Source organism: Brachypodium distachyon, chromosome 2, assembly GCF_000005505.3.
Source record: "Brachypodium distachyon strain Bd21 chromosome 2, Brachypodium_distachyon_v3.0, whole genome shotgun sequence".
NCBI classification, from domain to species: domain Eukaryota; kingdom Viridiplantae; phylum Streptophyta; class Magnoliopsida; order Poales; family Poaceae; genus Brachypodium; species Brachypodium distachyon.
The window spans coordinates 35692906-35713359 of NC_016132.3; the positions used below are offsets into that span (position 1 = coordinate 35692906).

At 45.5% G+C, this 20454-nt stretch overlaps 3 protein-coding genes across 3 annotated transcripts; 2 read left to right on the forward strand and 1 right to left on the reverse strand.

The window, feature by feature from the left end:
- Positions 1-2520: 2520 nt before the first annotated feature.
- On the forward strand, positions 2521-4753 carry LOC100846712 (REF/SRPP-like protein OsI_017815). Its single transcript, XM_003568869.3, has 3 exons — positions 2521-2796; positions 2889-3146; positions 4048-4753. Exons 1-3 carry the CDS (start codon positions 2746-2748, stop codon positions 4501-4503), a joined length of 765 nt encoding a protein of 254 aa, XP_003568917.1. The 5' UTR covers positions 2521-2745; the 3' UTR covers positions 4504-4753.
- Positions 4754-5344: 591 nt separating this feature from the next.
- Positions 5345-6512, reverse strand: LOC100828586 (translocator protein homolog). The gene has a single exon (XM_003566495.4). It carries the CDS (start codon positions 6104-6106, stop codon positions 5555-5557), a length of 552 nt encoding a protein of 183 aa, XP_003566543.1. The 5' UTR covers positions 6107-6512; the 3' UTR covers positions 5345-5554.
- A 2906-nt stretch (positions 6513-9418) lies between these two features.
- On the forward strand, positions 9419-12095 carry LOC100846406 (40S ribosomal protein S4). The gene is made up of 5 exons (XM_003568868.4): positions 9419-9574; positions 10315-10392; positions 10485-10665; positions 10756-10853; positions 11412-12095. Exons 1-5 carry the CDS (start codon positions 9572-9574, stop codon positions 11847-11849), a joined length of 798 nt encoding a protein of 265 aa, XP_003568916.1. The 5' UTR covers positions 9419-9571; the 3' UTR covers positions 11850-12095.
- The last annotated feature ends 8359 nt before the right edge of the window (positions 12096-20454 follow it).

Below are 20454 nucleotides of genomic sequence, written 5' to 3' on the forward strand. Positions count from 1 at the left end.
GGTAATGTTGTTAGATCTGCGTGATCCTTTAGCCCATCTATCTACTCCCTTCGTCCTGAAATAAGTGATGTGGATTTGTATAAAATCATCCACGGAGTGAGTATTCATACTGGTGTTGGCTCTCACGAGTGACGAAGAAATTTGATATGTTCATTATGGTGTTCTGTTATGTGCTGGTGGTGCCTTGCTGATTTTTTATTGGCTCCTGGAAGCCATGGATTGCATTTCGCTGGTAATAGTTCATTTAAGAAATTGTCTGTCGAAGTGAATGCTTCCGGCAGCAGCTTTGGAATTCTACTGTTCCGTTAGTTGGCATGTCAGCTAAAACCTACTCGAGAGTTCTCTGAAATATGTTGAAAAACAGTATGGGATCAGTTGTAAACCAGCTTAAGATTCCAATCTTAGACTGCTATGTAACTAGCTCGAAGATACTCAGAAATTGTCAGCTTTTTGTTGAAACCTTAACCTGAAACCTTTAATGGAGCCGTATCAACCGAAAAATCCTCATCTCCATAGATTGAAGTATGTTGAAACCTAAATTGAAGCTGTAGGTGCTAAGTTGTGTTTGCACAGTTCATGCGGAGTAGCTGCCAGTCGATGTAGGCTGCAGGGTCTCATTGGATAAGGGGAGCATCAGACGTCATTGACTCATTGTCATCTCATTCAGGGCGGTGCTTCTAAAAGGTCAGGACAGGGAGAACCAAGGATATTGGTTGGCCAACCCGATTCGCCAAAAAAAAGGTTCGACATCCGAAGTTAAGCTGAACCCTTTTGTTAGATCCTGTTCATCGATAGCGAGCAAGGTACCTTGTTGCAACTGTGGCTTTTGAGAAGTCTGGCAACGAAAACGCCTTCCTCCCAAAATGTATTATCAACGTTTTCGCTTAACTGATAAAATGTGAAGTTCTTACCATGAAGACCGTGTAATTTAGATGCTTTAGAGTACCTGCGCCCTTAATTAGACGATTGGATCAGCACAACAATTTTCTCCGTCGGTTCACGCTTTTAAACTTCAAAATTTTGGTTTTAAATTGGAATTTGAATTTTTTTTCCCAATGCGATCTTGTAGATACCAGGTTCCACTACCAATAACGGAAGAAACAGTAAAATTCATGCTCCCAATCAGATAAGAACCGACGCCAGTTCTAAACTAGGAGTTCTCAAGGACCCTCAAAGAGAACTAAAAAAAATAAGTTTAGTTTTACAAACGGCACGGAGGACCGCCAAGAATTGTAGATCGTTGGCTTTTTGCTCCTCCACGGGCTCCGCCGGTGAGTGTGTGTAAGAATGTCTCGATCAAGTGGTGAGAGTTGCAGTTTTTCTCGTCTAGAGCTTTTGCAAGATCTTCGTTTATCAAAGAGCAACGTCATCGTTGGTATGGAATAAGGTCTCCCCGTCTCAGCCTCATTCAGGTGGTGCTTCATATTGTCTGTAGACGTCTGGAGGATGGTGTGGTCCTCTCGGAGGCAGCGCTTCATCATCGAGACGGGTCTTCCGGGATTCGATTCTCTTTATCTTTGTCCGCCAAGATGGAATTGACGGAGCACCAGCGTAGAATTCTATCGTCTCCTCGGGCGGCAAGGTTAGGGTTTCTTCCGCTTGCACGATGGCGAGATATGTTGTCAGGTCCTCCAAATCGATTTAAGAGTTTGGCAACGACGACTACACCTCCAAGAAGCTGGTCTTTAGTGGGACGTACACCAAGACTTCTCGGCTGTCATCGACAGGGTCAAGCCGCTGTTGGTAGAGGAGCGGTGACATAGACGTGTCATCGGCTCGTTTTTAGTGATGGTGTCCGATAGTTCAGAAACCTCGATGTGATTTAGTATCATGTTTGAGTTGCTCTGTATTTCTAAGAAACTTTTACATATTACATATGTGTCTTTTTCGCATGTAAAATAAATTTTTTGATATGCATAAACTAATTATTTTATGTTTGAGTTGCTCTGTATTTCTAAGAAACTTTTACATATTACATATGTGTCTTTTTCGCATGTAAAATAAATTTTTTGATATGCATAAACTAATTATTTTATTTATCTTTTTTAGAATAATTAATTTATTTATCTAGTCGGCAGAGGATTACGAGCTTCCTTTGTGTAAACCCCAGCTTCTCCTATGGGCTCCAACACAAAACCACGGATCTCCGGACCTCGCCTCGAAACTTCCAGTGCGCTCGTATTATATTAAGAATAAATGGGAATGGAAAAAAAAGAGGAAAGGAGAAAAAACAGCGGATGGATGGCGTTCACACCACACGCACCGCCCTGCGTGAACGCGAGAACCGCCCTAAACGTCACGTCGTGTGGCCGCTCTCCCCGCCGTCCCCCACCGACGCCTGGGTCCCATCCCAACAGCCTCCACGTCACGGAGCACCGCAGCCACACACCGACACGTGGGGCCCCAACATAGCCTGCCCCACCGTCAGCTACAGCTCACGCTCACCCGAGCTGGCCGAGCACCCCCTTTCTAGAAGCACCCCCGCGGACGCGAAACAGACAGGCGCCTCAAAAATACCTTAACAGCTAAGAAAAAATAAATAACGCGTTCTTTCGGTTCCGTGTAGTCTTCTCGCTATAAGAGGTTCGATTCCCCACCCTCCCATATTCACCAACCAAAACCGTCAAACCCTAGCAGCGAAATCGGCAAAGGATCCGGCTCGATTCGAAAAAAGTTCTAGAGCTCTTCGTCTCAGTTCCCTCTCGTTCGTTCCACCGTAGACCAGTCGATCCCCCAGCGGAAGAGATGGCCCAGTCCAGCAACGACGCCGCCCCGACCAGCACCCACCCCGCCGCCGTAAGGATCTCTCTCAACAGCTACCCTCTTCTCTCGATTTTTGTTTTTGGAGGTGTTTGTTGATCTGTGGGTTTGTTTTGGCGTGTGCGTAGGAGGAGGTGCCGGTGGAGAGGACGGCGGAGGAGCAGCAGCAGGAGGAGGACAGGCTGAGGTACCTGGAGTTCGTGCAGCAGGCGGCGGCGCAGGCTCTGGTGCTGGCGGCCGCGGCCTACGCCTACGCCAAGCAGGGCGCGGGGCCCCTCCGCCCCGGCGTCGACCACGTCGAGGGCACCGTGAAGGCCGTCGTTGGCCCCGTCTATGACCGCTACCACGCCGTGCCGCTCGGTCTCCTCAAGTTCCTCGACCGCAAGGTGAGAACAATCAATAACTCGAGCACTAAATTATTGTTGATGATTTAATCCAATTTAGTCCCTAGTTGGTCCGTGCTCCTGATTTGTGATAGTATCAGCACGATTGCGAGAAGGGAATTGGGGTTAGCCTGTCTAATTTTGTGATTCATCTTCATCCTGTTCATGTCTTTAGGATGACCACGTGCCTCAGTTACATACTAGTTTCATGTTAATTCTCACATGGATGATTTCATAATAGTTTGATACCTAAGAATAAGGGATTTTTCCCATCTGCTAATCACATAACATGTTTCAGCACCAGAGAAAAGCAACTTGTTGGTATAATTCCCATGTGTCAATCATTTTGCAAGAGACTCCCTATTAGCAGTAGTAAATGTTGGTATAATTTGCACTTGGCTAATTTATAGTTGGCATGTGTCTGCCTCGTCCTCATTTGTAGGACTGCTCTGTTGGATATTAGCTGGATATTAGCTGGTAGTATGAGGCAAGATTGAGATGATTTTCGTTCAGATGTTCAGACTCTGCTTGCATTTGTCTTTGCAAAATGATTGAAATTGAATTGATGACTAAAATGGTGCTGCCATGAATACAAAATCAGCGTGGGCATGTCTGCCTTGTGCGTATTTGTAGGATGGGTCTGTTGGATCTTTAGCTGTGGCGCTGTAAGCTTGACATGATTCTAATCAAGATGCCCAGGTTCTGTTTGCATTTGTCCTTGCAATTGGGGTTATTGACTATAAAATGTTGCTGCCATGAATAAAATCAGCATGTGGATTGGCATTCAACTGATGCTAGTTCTTGTAGTTGATTTATTATTGGGTTAGCGTGAGGCAAGATCATCTTACTCATTAGACCGGTATTCAAGTAACTGATGGTTGTGTGTGTGTTATCTGCCTTGCAGGTTGATGAATCTGTCCAGGAGCTCGACCGCCGTGTCCCACCTGTTGTGAAGGAGGCGCCCACCTATGCTCGCTCTGCAGCAGCTGAGGTGCAGAAGTCCGGCATTGTGGGCACTGCAACTGGCCTGGCTAAGTCGGCCATTGCCCGTGCTGAGCCAAAGGCCCGTGACCTCTACACTCGCTACGAGCCCGTGGCTGAGCGCAAGGCAGCCGAAGCCTGGGCTGCCCTGAACCGCCTCCCGCTTGTCCCATCTGTGACCCGTGCTGTCCTCCCCACGGCTGCACAGCTCTCAGCCAAGTACAACACTGCTGTGCTTGATGGAGCGAAGCGTGGCAACACAGTTGCTACCTACCTCCCGCTCGTACCCACAGAGCGCATTGCGAGGGTGTTCGCCAACCCACCAGCTGATGCTGCACCTGCTGCAGCCCCGGAGATGCAGCCCATCCCGACGCAGTAACATTGGAAATGACAAGAATTATATTTCCTCGTAGCTCTTGCAGCGATTATCCTAAAAGGTGTAGTATGATTCGTCTTGTGTGTCTTGTGGTGGACTGGGTGTTATGTGGAATGTTACTGCTGCATAGCAGTGCATGCTTTGAGTTCTATTTTGTGATATGTAATGCTTTGAATCTACCTGCATGATGCACTCTGTGTATATTATATATGTATTCGAGTGTTCGAAATAAGTAAGCCGTCAGGTTTTACCAGTCTGTGTTTGCTCATCTTGTGTTTAATGTTACTAGGCCTGTTCATGTCTTTAGGAGTACTCTGCCTTGGTGATGATGCATCTGATCTGAATTTGGTGATGCATCTGCTCTGAATACTCAGTCGTCTGTTGTCAGAATGGTACACACTGGTACACTCTAAGGTGCAGTATGATTTGTTATGTGCGTGTTGCGGACCGGGTTGTCTGAAATTTTACTGCTGAGGTATGGCGTACATCAATCGTTACCGTGCTGGTTCTCCCTCACGTCGTAGTAAAAGAGGTTTGTCAGGCCCGTAAGACAAATTCCATCATTTGAATTTCAACTTGTTTGTGCGAATGTTGGAGGACGATATTTAGCAAGCCTTTGGTAAACTGGATTTGTAGTACAGGGCACAGCGTTGAGAACTTGAGATCGACTTGTGCTGAAAACACGACGCCTTTCCCTCAAAGGAGTGCCAAAGGAGTGCTGAGATGAATTTGTTTCATTCATCAGCTGGGTGCTCGGAGAGGTGGCAGTGTGGCACTGGCATTGCAATGCTGTCCAGTAACACTGTGAGCAACCCAGAAAAAGTCTCGCCCAGCCGGGCAAATGAAAGCAGCACTACGTAAACAACACGATCACATATATTTGTACGTACATATCACACCGTAAACAGTGTATATAACAAAACAAAAGTATTTGTGATACGAGAAACCACGTTTACATACACTGATACACAAGCCCGCCGAAAGAACACGCAGCGCGTGTCCGTGTCCATGACACCACAACACCCGTCGTCAAAAGCATCTCCCTCTGTCTCATCTAGAGCATCTTGTAGTTGATGACGGCGAGGAGCACGGCCCAAGCGACGCAGGGCTTGGCGAGGTCACCGGCGACGGGGTTCACGGCGCCGAACCCACGGACACAGGCGGCGGCACCCGCGGCCATGGCCCCGCAGCAGCCCATCCCGGCCCACCCGGACCCGACCTTCAGCGCCAGGGCGGGCCACGCCGCCGCCGCGAGCAGCTGGGCCGCGAACGGGGCCAGCGTGGCACCGGGCCGGCGGTGGAGCCCGCCCTCGGCCCACACCATCCACGCCGCCAGCGCCATCACCGCCTCCGCCGCCACCGACCCGGCCCGCGCCACCGCCACCGACGCCCCACCCGTCCCGGACGAGGCGTAGTAGAAGGCGGCGGCCGTGAGCGCCGCGGAGAGCGTCACGGCGGCGGCCAGCGACCGCAGCCCGCGCTTCGCCCGGCCCAGCTTCTGCTTGCCGCTCCTCGGGTGGTCCCGGCTGGGCGCCGGCGCCGTGTCCGCGTCTCTCCCGGCGCGGCGGGTCAGGCCTTGATCCTGGACAGCGGCCGTGGAATCCATGGACGACGGATGCTTTTCCTCTTTACTCTTGATTCGATTGATTGGTTAACTCGATCGGAGATTTTGAGATTTGACGGGAGATCAGTAGTCGATCTGCGCGTGATCGGGAACGAGGAGGAAGCGGTCGCGGCGAGAGGTGGTTAAGTAGGCGCGGGGTTCGCTGGGCGCCGGGACACGTGTGCAGAGGAGGTGGCGGGCGGAGGCGGCACGTGGCGAGGTGGCTCAGTAATCTATCCATTGTTTTCGGCCAGGTGATCGAGGGATTAAAGGAGCTTCTGGAGTGGAGGTGACTAGGAATGGAGTAGGAAAGACTCGTGTGCTCTTCTCATCATCAGATGGTTCTCTCGTCCCGGAGATGAGACAACGGTAGCCTCCGGTTTATACGACGTCGAGTAGGACCGTATACGTTTGGTGTTGGGTGTTGCAAATGTTACCTCCTCTTAGCTTTGCCTAAAGTTAAAGTCAAACTTCTTATGATCAATAAACCTGCTCATGAGCTCATTAGGTTAGCTAGATCTCAACCTGTCTACTCTTGATTTGAGTCTCTTCCCCCTGCATTGTATCTCTCTTAATCGAAGATGTAACGATCATTAATACATAATAAAGAGGTACTTTGCAATCAAAAAAGAGTAGTCAACGTAGTATTTTTAAAGGCAAGTTTTGCCGGTGTGAATCTAATTGTGCTTTACTATTGAAATGAATCAGAACAATTCATAGGTCTTCTCGCCGTCCTAACTATTTTAAATTATAATGTTCCGGTGACTAACATTAGAATTCATTGGTGTTAGGTAAAACCTCTTGCGGGAAGGTTGGCTAGAGATATTTTGGAAAAATGCCAGCCCCTTTCAGTCCATAACGAGACGGAACTAATTTGATTCTATAGATTATTTCGCTTGATACTATGTACAGAAGGGAGGAGGCGTATGAGATGAAAACCTCATGTACGGTTTTGGAACGAAGATTTTTTAAATAGAATGAACGAGTTGGCTAACCTAGCCTCCTCCGTCCCTTCGTACCAACAAGGGGTAGTACAAGAATATTGACCTGTTGTCCATTGACTACGCCTTTCGGCATGATCTTAGGCCCTGACTCACCCTCCGTGGACGAACCTTGCAGAGGAAACCTTGAGTTTTCGGGGCATTGGATTCTCACCAATGTTTTCGTTACTCAAGCCGACATTCTCACTTCCGCTTCGTCGACCCTCGCCAAGTTTTTCTTGGAAGGAAAGACAATTCCGAATCCGCTTTGTCTACGAATAAGGAAGCTATAAGTAATGCAACTATGAATCTCATGGAGAGTTCGATCCTGGCTCAGGATGAACGTTGGCGGCATGCTTAACACACGCAAGTCGAACGTGAAATGGTATTTCCAGTGGCGAAAAGGTGAGTAACGCGTAAGGACCTGCCCTTGGGAGGGGAACAACAACCGGAAACGGTTGCTAATACCCCGTAGGCTGAGGAGCAAAAGGAGAAATCCGCCCAAGGAGGGGCTCGCGTCTGACTAGCTAGTTGGTAAGGCAATAGCTTACCAAGGCGATGATCAGTAGCTGGTCCGATCTATTACTCCCTCGCTACATTAATTGTCGCAGCTTTGTCTACGTACGCGTGTACCTACACACAAAAACACATATAGATACATGCGTATCTAAACGGAGCGACGACCATTAATTTTGATCAGAGAAAGTAAAATTATCTCTTTTCCCCAAGAAAAATAATAATCTAGGCCTTACCCGATACAAGCAAAAAAATCAATCATGCTAAAATGTGAACTTGAATGTAGTAAGAATGATAATCAACGCTCTGAATTTAATGTTGATCGTTGTGTTATAGGTGCTGTGAGAGCATCCCTGGATCGCGTGAGCCTATGGAGAGCGCATGGCAAGGCACAACCCATGTAGCATAGGTGGTAGTACTAGACATTTGTCAAATAGCGGCGTGATGCCAAAAGTGTACTTCTTGAAGGGCAGTCATAGTACCTGGCCTGCTGTAGTGGAGGCCTATGTGGACCAATAACAGTTACTTGGTGGAATTAGTCCCACGTAGGAAGCTTAGATATATCGAGTTGTGGATCATCTTTGGGTGATTTTCCTTGTCGATTTCATCGATGGAGTTACATTTTTCACAACTTGCCTTGCTTTCCATGGCGCATTAATTCAACGATCTTAGAGACCCAACATTTGAGGTGGACGGCTCATGCATCTTTTCAAAACTTAAGAGGTTAGTCTAGTTTGTGAAAGGATGATGTTTTGCAATTTCGTCACGAGATACTTGGAGAGATGTCAAGATGGGAAAGATGGGGGTATTGATATCAAAGGACCATGTTGGATCTTTTATTTTGATCAAGGATCTTCGGTGCTTATGTCCATCGCAATCATATGATCTAGTGCAATTTCTTTTATAAATTGATAAAATCAGATCGTTGTTAAAAGAGAAAGATATATCGAGCATACAAATCTTGTGATCTAAACATAATGCCTCCAGGTTAACCATCTTAATTACACCAGACGAAGACAAAGGTGTAATAACTTTATGTGCATTTGGTTCCATGAGTGCATTTGGGCATCGACCAAATGTGGACCAGTGTGTTACAGGCTACCTCTCGACGAGCAGGAACCCTATTTTTCACTCGTTGTGTGAGGCCATGAGCGATGGATCTTCACGTACACCCGCTTAATGGTCTTTTATTCTCAATTCTTCTATCCGCCTTTCTATTTTTTTTCCGTCTTCATCCTTTTGTTTTTATTTCATTACTCTTTTAAATTTTCTCATTTCTTTTTGCTATCTTCATTATAACCCTTTTCATGTTACATTTCACCATTTCTATGTGTAGTTTTTTTTGTCTTTATAGTGTTTTTTCGACAAGAAAGCAAAAGTAAGTTCGTGGAATATATTGAGTTGTGCAAACTTTTAGTTGGAATAAATTAGCACACTTATAGTTGATGGCACAAAATTGAAAATTGTTTTCTCTTTGGAATCATTCCCATGAGTTCGATATGAATACACATTTCTATATACATAGCGATGGTGGAATGTATTTAAATAAAACCTTATATACCACTTTTGTTGTTAACATAACATAAAACCGGCTTTTTTCTTGCTAACTATTTGCAAGAAATTTAAGAAAAAGATATTACGTTGCTTAAGTGGGTTCAACGTTGGCCCACTTACGTTTTTTTAGGGTGGTCGGCCACTTACGTGCTACTGCTGCAGGCAGCGGCTCCTTACTGGGACAAGCCCAATATCGCACCCAAAGCCCAAACTCAAATACCGCCGCTGCCAGCGGGGGCAAACCCGTAAATCCCTAGAACTAAAACCCTACCCCTTGCAGTATATATACGGGCGTTCTCCACCCCTCGCATCCTCCACTCTTTCTCAACCCGGCGGCGGCGCGCAGAGAAGGCAGAAGACCAGGCGGCGGCGCACGAAGCAGAGAAGCAGGACGGCGACCTAGCCCGACCTTTCAACCATGGTGAGCGCCACCCTCTTCCCCATCTCTACCCCTCCTTCCGCGTTTCCTTCCTCTCGTCTGTAGTAGTTCGATCTCGTCCCCTATGGCGCAGCGCCGCCGGTTCGGTGCTTTGGCTGTTTTCTGATGTAGAGCTTCTCGAATTAGATGCATTCGGTGGTCTCTATTCTTGTTGTCGCGGTAGATCTGTTTGTGATTTCAGCGGTAGATTGGCCGCAGCGAGCAGGCGAGGGTTTTCCTTTCCCGTGCTCCTAAATAGGAACTTTTGATGCATGTTGCGGTCTAGTTACTCTGCTGGATATGTACCTCTACGGTTGGTGAAATTTAGCCCGATAATTTCTCTGGCTTTGATTCATGTGCTCTAGATGGTAGACCCCTTTCCTGTGTTAGTCTTCAGCGACCCATGTATGGACTACAAGATGCAGCGTTCTGTAATGTTTAGAGGCATTACAAGGCTTGGTTATGCATCAAGACACATCACTGAAACTACATGGTTTTACTTGCAGTGCTTCTGTGTATTTCATTATAAGCTCCTAGTGTTAGATAATTTACTGTAGAATATGTCAAGAATTGCTGTTAGGTATCTTGCACAGAACTGTTTCACAATAGTTCCACTGTATGTTTATGTTCTCTAAGTAGAGTGGTAGGGCTCTTGCCTTTTCATATTATGATTATAATGTACTGATTTGTTATGTATGTCTTCATTTAGTTGTAATCATTTTCTCTCATTTCCTGTCAACTAGGCTAGGGGTTTGAAGAAGCATCTGAAGAGGCTCAATGCGCCATCGCATTGGATGCTGGACAAGCTTGGTGGAGCATTTGTAAGTGCACATTCTTCTATCTTGTACTCTTGCATTTGTACATCTATCAATTTGTTCATACATCTAATTTTTAAATTGTTCTTTTCGTTCAGGCCCCCAAGCCCTCTTCTGGTCCTCACAAGGCCAGGGAGTGCCTGCCTCTGATCCTTATTCTCAGGAATAGGCTGAAGTATGCTCTTACTTACCGTGAGGTGCAGTCTATCCTCATGCAGCGCCAAATTTTGGTTGATGGCAAGGTCAGAACTGACAAGACCTACCCAGCTGGTTTCATGGGTAAGCTCAAACCTTCTTTCTAATTGCAAAATGTCTTTCAACTCAACATGTCAGCCTTTAGTTGCTAATATGCTTACTTTGTTTATCAAGATATCATTTCCATCCCCAAGACTGGTGAGAACTACAGGCTCCTATATGATACAAAGGGGCGTTTCCGCCTCCACTCTGTCAGGGATGAGGATTCTAAGGTTAGGCTTACTCTACTGTGACAATTTCTTACTATTTCCCAATGTACTTTTATAACAATGCAACAGTAGTACATTGCAGCAAGCACTGTCTTGAATGCCTTTTTATTTCATCATTTTGTACAATACATGCTGTAAGCAACAATCTACCTGTTATACCTTGCGTTGTGTGAGCACTTATGTGCTGGGCAAGTAGTCTACATAACCTTATTAGCTAATCTGTTTTGTCCTTAATGTTTGTGTTAATGTTGGAACTGTGCTTGATAATAACTTGATTCACATGTCTCTGAATGCTAACAATTCATATCAAGTATATTCATGCAAGCTTGAATGTCATGTATTTTGTTATTTCGTCCCATTTTATCCTATCCTTCAGTGTCTACTGATTCCTTTTGTCCTTCTGTGTTTGTGACCTATGTAAACAATTTGTGTTTTTCTGCTGTTTATGTATGTATGGGACCTGTGTATTCTAGGAAGGTTAACTTAATTATGAGTTATTCTGTGTTCAGTTATGCACTATGCAAGTTCTTCTGCTGATTATCTGTGTTTCTTGGTGTGCAGTTCAAGCTTTGCAAGGTTAGGTCTGTCCAGTTTGGGCAGAAGGGCATTCCCTACCTGAACACCTATGATGGCCGTACCATCCGCTACCCTGACCCCCTCATCAAGGCCAACGACACCATCAAGATCGACCTGGAGACCAACAAGATTGTGGACTTCATCAAGTTCGATGTCGGTAATGTTGTGATGGTTACTGGTGGGCGCAACACTGGGCGTGTTGGTGTCATCAAGAACCGTGAAAAGCACAAGGGTACCTTTGAGACCATCCACGTTGAGGATGCTCAGGGCCACCAATTTGCCACCCGTCTTGGCAACGTCTTCACCATTGGCAAGGGCACCAAGCCATGGGTGAGCCTCCCCAAGGGCAAGGGTATCAAGCTCACCATCATTGAGGAGCAGAGGAAGAGGGATGCCGCTGCCCAGGCTGCTGCCAAGGCCTAAATCAGTTTAGTGCCGAGTTTATCTGCAAGGATATAGAATTATGTTCCAAGAACTACCTCCGTTAAGTTTTGCCTGATGTTTGTTGGTTTGTGAACTCGTGGTTGCTCTTAGATGTATTGCGACAGTTTACCCTATTCAAGTGCTATTTCGAGGACATCCCATCCTTAGTTTCTTCCTGTTCGTGCATTGTGCAATGATCATGTGTTTATCATCTTTTTACATTCAGTAGAATTGACAGTTTTGATTGGTTGACCGTTGTTTTTTGTAATGCCTTTTCTTATTTTCTAGTGGAATGTTAGCTACGACGGCTTAGTTCTTTGTTATGCCACTCCAGTTCTCTCGCTGCGGTCACTGGAGCGTACTACGAAAATTTGGAATGTTGCTGGCTTGCTGCGTAAATTGCCAATAGCATAGCACTCAGTTACCCGCAATAGAAAAGCATGGCACTCAGTTTTCAATTAATAAGGAGTTCGTTCAGTTCGGAGAAATAACTTCTCTTTTCATTCCGTCCAACTTGCATCATTCAGTTCTGAAACTTCAGAAGGAAGAAAAGAAACTGAATGTTCGATTGGTAACTTCATTACAAACCCGAGAATTTAACTTCATTACGAAATTAGCTTAATCTGTCGCACAACCCATTTCGGATGGGAGATGATCATCTAAGAAGTCAGGAGGACAGACAGCTCTGGAGGTAATATGATTCTGCTTTCCGCAATCTCTCTTCTAAATTTGCCCAACAATGGTTGGAACTTGGAAGTAAAGTTTCCATATACGATGAAATGAGAGGGGCATGCACAGCACGGCCGCACAGGCAAGTGCAGAAGAATATCTTGCGGGGCCATGACAGCTGCTACGAATTAAACAAGTTCCATATCTATATCCTTGCCTCTGATGGGCATACTACTGCTTTTACTCAGGTTGGATCGAAGCCTAGTTACACTGCCGAAATGGTTGAGCAGTGGCTTGAACATCCGGTCCTCTGAAGATTGCATCATCATCTGCACATATAGAGGAGCGATGTTTCTTGCGCTGCGTACCAAGGGGCCGCAAGACGCTGTAGCTATCTCTATTTTGAAATAGAAGCTTCAGCATTTGTCTTGAATCATCTCCCTTTTCTCTGCGACTCTGCCCCATCCGTCACAATAGCATCATCCTGGCCTCCTGGGCAAGTTAGTGGAATAAGTTTTTGGGTCTCCTATACGAAGCTTTCATGTGAAAAAGGGGAGAAATGGTGTCACCATCATCGAGCCAAAGGAATCCCAATCGCTGCCACCAAATCAAGGTTCCAGAGAAACTTGACCTAGACTCTATTTGCACCTTGAGGAGTCGCCTGAAGCTGACCTCGCCTGCCTTGTCCAACATGAAAATAAGCTCCGTGATGATCGGGATCGCGGAGCGAAGATTTAAATTGTTGCATCTCTATGAGTTACAGGATCCGAGGGCTTCCGTAGTTCAAAACTGATATGCCTCCGACGATTTCTCGTCCGTGTCAGACGGTGAGCCGTCACCCTTCGATCAAACATAAGACACAAATCTAACGACACAGCTAGAGTATCTGATAAGAAATCGTACGTGGAATGTCTTGTGCAGAGCAATTTCGCCTGTACTTTAGAAATCCGTTGTGGATACTGGTTATTCCCACTTAATAAAATCCTAAAGGTAAATGCAAAAATGGGCATTTCTTCTTAAAAAGTGTTGTGAGCCTTCAGAGCAATCGTCCATACGATTGGTACTGATAATTACTTCACACAGCCATGTGTGAGAGTTAATGGCATGAAAAATTGTAATGGGAGAATAACGGTCGATAGAGTTAAGGATTCTTTGGATCTAACCTTAGGTGGATTTATTGTCAATAAATATTTTTGCAAAATTATAAGCTGACCATTTGAGACACCTTAACTTTAGTAAAAACTGAAGTCTAGAATGACACGCTCACATGGACATTGTTTCAATTTTTGAGCCACTTAGTTACTTTTGTTTGAGTGCGCGGGACAATTGGCAACCTTAATACTCTGGACAAGACATGGGCACGACCACCACTCTTCTCTGTGGAAGCACATTATCTGCCTTTCATTGTGGTGGCACCTTGCTGACGTTCGATAGAGCACTGTGGGGTTCGGAGGGATTTTTCAATTGCTACGTTTCTCTTCAGCTTTTTTTTTCTCGAATCATCCAAGTAGGTGTATCATATATTGAAGAAGAATACCGCAACGCGGTTACGTGTCCTATGATGAAAGTAAAGCAACTACTCTAATACACTCCAGTCTGAAACCACCGAACTAAAACTAGGCAAAGAAAAGTTAACTCTATGAAAAAGCCCCGCACACCTCCACGCCGCACCCTCCAAGCATATCAACTGCTGTACTCGGACACCACTTAGAGTGACCGCATCAAACACCACCGAATTTCTGTGCTTCCAAAGGCACCAACAGACTAGCGTGATGCTGGTGTTTAGATTCCTTTGTTCCTTCTTGCCATGAACCTCAAGGCTTGTCCACCAGCCCGCGAGGGATTCGACCAAGGGCAACCAATCCGGTCTTTCCCAGTCACTCAGCAAGGTGTTCCACACCTGTCCGGCAAAAAAACACCCAATGAGCAAGTGATCATAGTCTCCGCTTATCACACAACGAGCAATGAGCAGGGTGTGGGATCCCATGCCTGGCCAGTCTATCCGCCATCCAACATCTCCTTCTCACGGCTAACCACATGAAGAACTGGCCTTTACTCTGTGCCTTTGAGAGCCATACCTCCGTAGCAGCAACCATATACTCTTGACCATGAAAGAAAACCGCATATGCCGACAAGGCGGTATATGTTCCACTGGCACACCATTTCCACCGGAATTTATCCACCTCATCGTTAAGGTTCATGCCGGCCACCATATCAGTCACAACAAGAAGCTCGAGCAGGCCTCAAGAGAGAGCTCGGGACTAATGGCCTGAAGCCAACCGTGATTAATTATCCAAAGCCTCCGCCACCGTGATTCTGGCCGCTCTATTAGAGATCCCCGCAAATAGAATTGGGCCAGCTCTGCCAACGATCCGCCAGGCAGCCATGAATCAGACCAGAACGAAACACCTTTTCCATTCCCAACCTGGATATAGATCGCAACATCACACATGTCGAGGGCCTGAGCCGGAATCTGTAGCCGAAATTCGGCCCAAGGCCGGGTCGGGTCAGTCCGCCGCAGCCACTCCAATCGGGCCCCCCAACGTGACATTCAAAAGCCTTAAATTGGGCAGGCCCAAACTGCCATATTCACGGGGTGTACGCACGGCCTCCCTAGCCACCAGCAGTGGCCTCCACGCGCCTCCTTTCTTCCTCTCTAAAGAAATCCCCAACAACTTTTCTCGATGTCCATGATAGTCTTCACTGGCAAGTCCAGGGACATCATGGCATAGATTGACATGGCGCAGAGGGTCTTCACTGGCAGGTCCAGGGACATCATGGTATAGATTGACATGGCGCAGAGGGTCGAATGCACGAGAGTTAGATGACCGTCGGAGGAAAGAAGGGGAGCCGTCCAAGTTTGCGGCTTGTTGGCCACCTTGTCCACCAACGGTCGAAACTGAGCTGCCAAAGGCCTTCGGATCCCCAGCGGCAAAACAAGATAGTGTTGGGTTCGTTGCATAGGAAACAAAATTTTTCCTACGAGAAGTGCGGAAGAAAACCCAAGAATATATATACTAGATGTATGTAACGAGAGGGATCATGAACACCATACCCTCGTAGACCGCTAAGCGTTACGATCACGAGATCGTTGTTGGTGTAGTGGAACTTTCAATGAGATCAATCTCAGTGCCGAACGGACAGCACCTCCTTGGTATCCACACGTTCAGCTTCACGTTGTCTCCTCCTTCCTCGATCCAGCAAGCGAGAGGGAGAGGTAGACGAGATCCCGGCAGCACGACGGCATGGTGACTATGGTGAATATTCTCACGGGCAGGGCTACGCCGTGCGCGTGAGAAGAGGAGGAGAGGAGGGCTCAGGGGAGAGAGATCCAACTGAAAGCTTGGGGTGTCTCTCTCCCTTGCCCCCCCTTCTATTTATATAGGGGTAGAGGAGGCGTGGCCGGCCAGGACTATCCCGTGGCCAGGACTCTCCGGCGACCAGGACTCTCATGCGGCCAGGACTCTCCCGCGGCCAGGACTCTCCTCCTGGCCGCATGGGCCCTGTGGGCTAGCCCTCGGCCCATTAAGGCCAGGGTGCTCCCTCACAGGCCCATTTAGCCCAGGGATAGGTGGGCCTCAAGGTGGAACCCTCCGGATCCCTCCGGAACCTTCTAGAAGCTTCCCGGTCAAAACCGGGAAATATTCCAAACTTTCCAGAACCCTGAAAACAACTTTCCATATATAAATCTTTATCTCCGGAACATTCCGGAGCTCCTCGTTGCGTCTAGGATCCCATCCAAGACTCCGAATCATAATTCGATATCATCATCATTTATCTCATCTAACCCAAGCAACATGAAACGTTAAGTGTGTGACCCTACGGGTTCGAGAACATGTGGACATGATCAAATATCAATAACCAATAGCGGGACCTGGATGTCCATAATAGTTCCCACATATTCCACGAAGATCTCATCGGTTGAACCACTATGTCGAGGATTCAATTAATCCAGTATCCAATTCTCTTTGTCTCGCGATATATTACTTGCCCGAGATTTGATCGTCGGTATCGCCATACCTAGTTTAATCTCGTTACCGGCAAGTTCTCTTTACTCGTTCCGTAATATAATACCCCCGCAACTAAACACATTAGTCGCATGCTTGCAAGCTCATTAGGATGTTATATTACCGAGAGGGCCCAGAGATATCTCTCCGTCATAAGGAGTGACAAATCCCAGTCTTGATCCATACAACCCAACAAGCACCTTCTGGGATACCTGAAAAACACCTTTATGATCACCCAGTTACGAGATGACGGTTGATGCCCACAAAGTATTCTTCCGGTACTAGGGAGTGGCATGATCTCATGGTCTAAAGAAATAATACTTGACATAATAAAACATAAGCAACTTAAACTTAAGTGACACGATCAAAAGCTATGTTTAGGTTTGGGTCTGTCCATCACATCATTCTCTTAATGATATGACCTCGTTATTAAATGACAACACATGTCTATGGTTAGGAAACCTTAACCATCTTTAATCAACGAGCTAATCTAGTAGAGTCGTATTAGGGACACGGTATTTGTTTATTTATCCACACATGTATTTGAGTTTCCAATCAATACAATTATAGCATGGGCAATAAACATTTATCAAGAACAATGAAATATGATAATAACAAATTTATTATTGCCTCTAGGGCATATTTCCAACAGATAGGTGCACAGGAAAGGCCCAACAACGCAACCCAACAACTGGCCCACCATCAATCCCTGCTCCTCCAAACATCTGATAAGGTGCGCGGATGTGATGTTCTAAAAAAAAGGTGCGCGGATGTGTTCTGGAAGTTACCTCGAAGGTTCTATTTTTAGTTGTGGTCCACAAGGACATGATTTCATTCCATTATTAAATAAAGCCAGCATATTTACATCCCAGAATCCCCTCCACCCCCCCTCTCCATGTACCATCCAAATTAATTCTAGTAAAAAATACTCCACATCTTCATGTTGGAGGAGGTGGCACAAAGAAAACACCAATTAAAATGCGACCGCCTTGTGTTCCTAACATGCTTCCTTCCCTTTTCTCTATAAATACCAACAACATGATAACCACCAACCAGCCTCCCCCTGCCTCCTCGCCGCCGCCAACCCCTGCTTCCCATCCTCCTCTCTTGATCCTCCATCTCGAATGTCATTTCTTCCTCTATCTCCGGCTTCCTCACTTCTTTGGAGATTGAATAACACTTTTGCTCAAACCCTCATCTCTAACGTGTCTCCGGCAACCACATCCTGCAGAACACCTCTTTACCTGACCCTTTGATCCATCCTCGTAGTGTCAAGTTTCCAATTCATGGACATGTGCATCTCAGTGTCAGGTTTCGTTCATAATTGTCCCATGGTTTCAATTATTTCATACAAATTGTTGCATGATGTACATCGCATAATTCTACCTCCATACCTTGAAGCAGGAGTTTGGTGAAAGAATGAGTTTATCTTCAGTTTCTCCTAAAAGTAACATTCATGATTCAACATCTGACTTAGACGGTACAATTTCTTCGGAACCAAGTCATGCCGTGGCATCAAATGGTACGTTTTCTGCCGTATTGTAACTGCCGAGAAGCTAGTGAAATATCATGTATCTATTACTACCTATTAATTTACAGTTGGTGTCTGTTTGTCCGCTCATCCACGACTCAGAATTATTGGACCTGACCCAAGCCCATTAGCAAAGTTTGGCCCACAACATGCAAAATAATGGGCCTAACCCAAAATCGGTAACAAGCCCTTACGACAAGGCTCTCTCATTCCTTTTATTGAGCACAATGATGCGAATCGGGATTTAATGAGTTCTAATATGCAGCGCCAAGCAGTTCCGCTTTCTCGGTCCGAGAAGTTCATTGTTGGAACTAGATTGGAATGCCAAACAGCTCTAGATTCGAGGGTTTCTGTTATAGTCGAACGCGAGGGAAAGATCATTTCTACTGATAGTCATAGGATCCTTTTATCAAGTAGTGGGAGATTATCTTCTTCTTGCAAGAGATCCTGTGGGAAAAGTGTTGCTAAATTTATCCCTCCGTCGATTTCATATGCGACTGCAGGGCGAACCGAAACAAAATACTTTTCCTTGCTCTTGATTTTTTTTTCGGGCTTAATACCGATATTTTAGCAACAAATCTAATAAATCTATCTGTAGTGGTTGGTGTTTTGATTTTTTTTGGAAAGGGAGTGTGTGCGAGTTGTCTATTTCAAGAATAGGTTGGATCTATCCGACTGCACTTTAGAATATTTCATAGTATTTTTTCGGATAAATAAGGGTGCGCAATCTCAACGAATTACGTCTGAATAAATCCAGAAATCATATGGAAGAACCATAGCATTTCGTGACTCGTTGGTAAATCAACTTTGATTCTCTATAAACCAATAATGTGGGGCCTCTACGATGTCTAGACAAATAGAATACTCCTTTTATACAGGTCTAGACAAATGGAATACTCCTTTTATACATATACAGAATGGAGCGGGTAGCGGGAATCGAACCCGCATCGTTAGCTAGGAAGGCTAGGGGTTATAGTCGACGTTGGTTGATTATTTATAACGTCTCTAATTCAAAATCGAACATGAAATTTTCATTTCATTCGGCCAATTTTGCTAGATACAAAAGAATAGAATAAATAATATATAAACAAAAAATCCAGATGCTGATGAAATTCTATTTTTTATGGTACTTTAGTTGATTTTACTCTGTTTATCCTTTAGTTTTAATTTCGATGTATTCCGTAATGTAAATACAATGAAATTAATTGAATTTTTTTACCCTTTTCAATCCTTTTTTAGTATCGGAAAGAAAAAGAACGAAATGCTGGATTGGGCTGAACCTCAGAGTCATGAAAAATTTGCTAAAAAAAAAGGTTTGAGTTCTTGGGTCTGTTACGGTTCCTAAGAGAAACCCTAGCCGCCGTCGGCTTCGAAGAAACTTCAATCTCCAGCGGTTCCCCTCGTCTCCCACGGCCGATCTGGCCTTAAGAGACGAAAGGAACCACGGATCAACGTCTGGCATCAAGTTATGCTACCTTCTTTTGTTAGGTTTTTATGTGCTTTCTCGGTGGCGTCTTGGCGATGGAGACGCCGTCGTCTAGAAGATTGGTGTCCTGGATCCTTCATCGTCCTAGTGTAGAAGTTGCAACCTATGGCATGGAGTCAGTGGTTCTGAAGACACGTCTTTTCGGGTTGCTGGTCTTTTTACTTGTGTATTCATCGACGGAGAAGCAGTTTTACAGCTTGTCTCGCAAAGGGTATTACTCCGGCCATGGTGCGTTCAATGATATTAGGTTCTCACCGTTTGAGGTGGACGGCTCATGCGGCTTTTCAAAACCTTCGAGGTTAGTTCAGCTTGTGCAAGCATGATATTCTGCAAGTTTGTCAATGAATACGTGGAGAAGTATCAAGATGCGAAGGATGGATCAAGAAAAGTTTACTTTGAAGGACTATAATGAAGCTTTTAATTTTGTTAAGTATCTTTGTTATTTGTGTTCGTTCGTGTATCGATCTTTTGTACTTGTCGCTTGAATCGATAATGCCAGATTGTTGCTCTAAAAAAAAGATGATCTAAAAAAGACAACATTTTATTCAATAATTAAGAGAAATAATTACCAATCTAAGTAGCATGTTTTGAATATCAATCATTGTGAAAACCGTAACAACGCACGAGACACTTAGCTAGTATATGTATGAAGCTTACATTCCATTTGTTAAAATGCCAGGAATTCATACAACTCCTTCCTTCGAATTCTTCGTGAAGTCGGAGGAGGGACTTGATCTTATTGTGGATCTGAATTACAGTCCGTCAGAATGGACTCGAAATATTCCAGTTGTTCATTCTGACTACGATGAAAGCCAATGTGTAGCGTCCAAAGGAAGACAAGACACTGTTGAAGCCCCAGTGGAAAATGAGCAACTAGAAGAAATTGCGATGAAAGAAGATATAGGTTCTGGT

Coding starts and splice junctions, on each gene's coding strand:
- LOC100846712 (XM_003568869.3), top strand. CDS start 2,746: ATGGCCCAGTCCAGCAACGACGCCGCCCCGACCAGCACCCACCCCGCC. Junction 2,797..2,888: donor CCAGCACCCACCCCGCCGCC/GTAAGGATCTCT, acceptor GCGTGTGCGTAG/GAGGAGGTGCCGGTGGAGAG. Junction 3,147..4,047: donor TCAAGTTCCTCGACCGCAAG/GTGAGAACAATC, acceptor TCTGCCTTGCAG/GTTGATGAATCTGTCCAGGA.
- LOC100828586 (XM_003566495.4), bottom strand. CDS start 6,106: ATGGATTCCACGGCCGCTGTCCAGGATCAAGGCCTGACCCGCCGCGCC.
- LOC100846406 (XM_003568868.4), top strand. Junction 10,666..10,755: donor CTACCCAGCTGGTTTCATGG/GTAAGCTCAAAC, acceptor TTGTTTATCAAG/ATATCATTTCCATCCCCAAG. Junction 10,854..11,411: donor TCAGGGATGAGGATTCTAAG/GTTAGGCTTACT, acceptor CTTGGTGTGCAG/TTCAAGCTTTGCAAGGTTAG.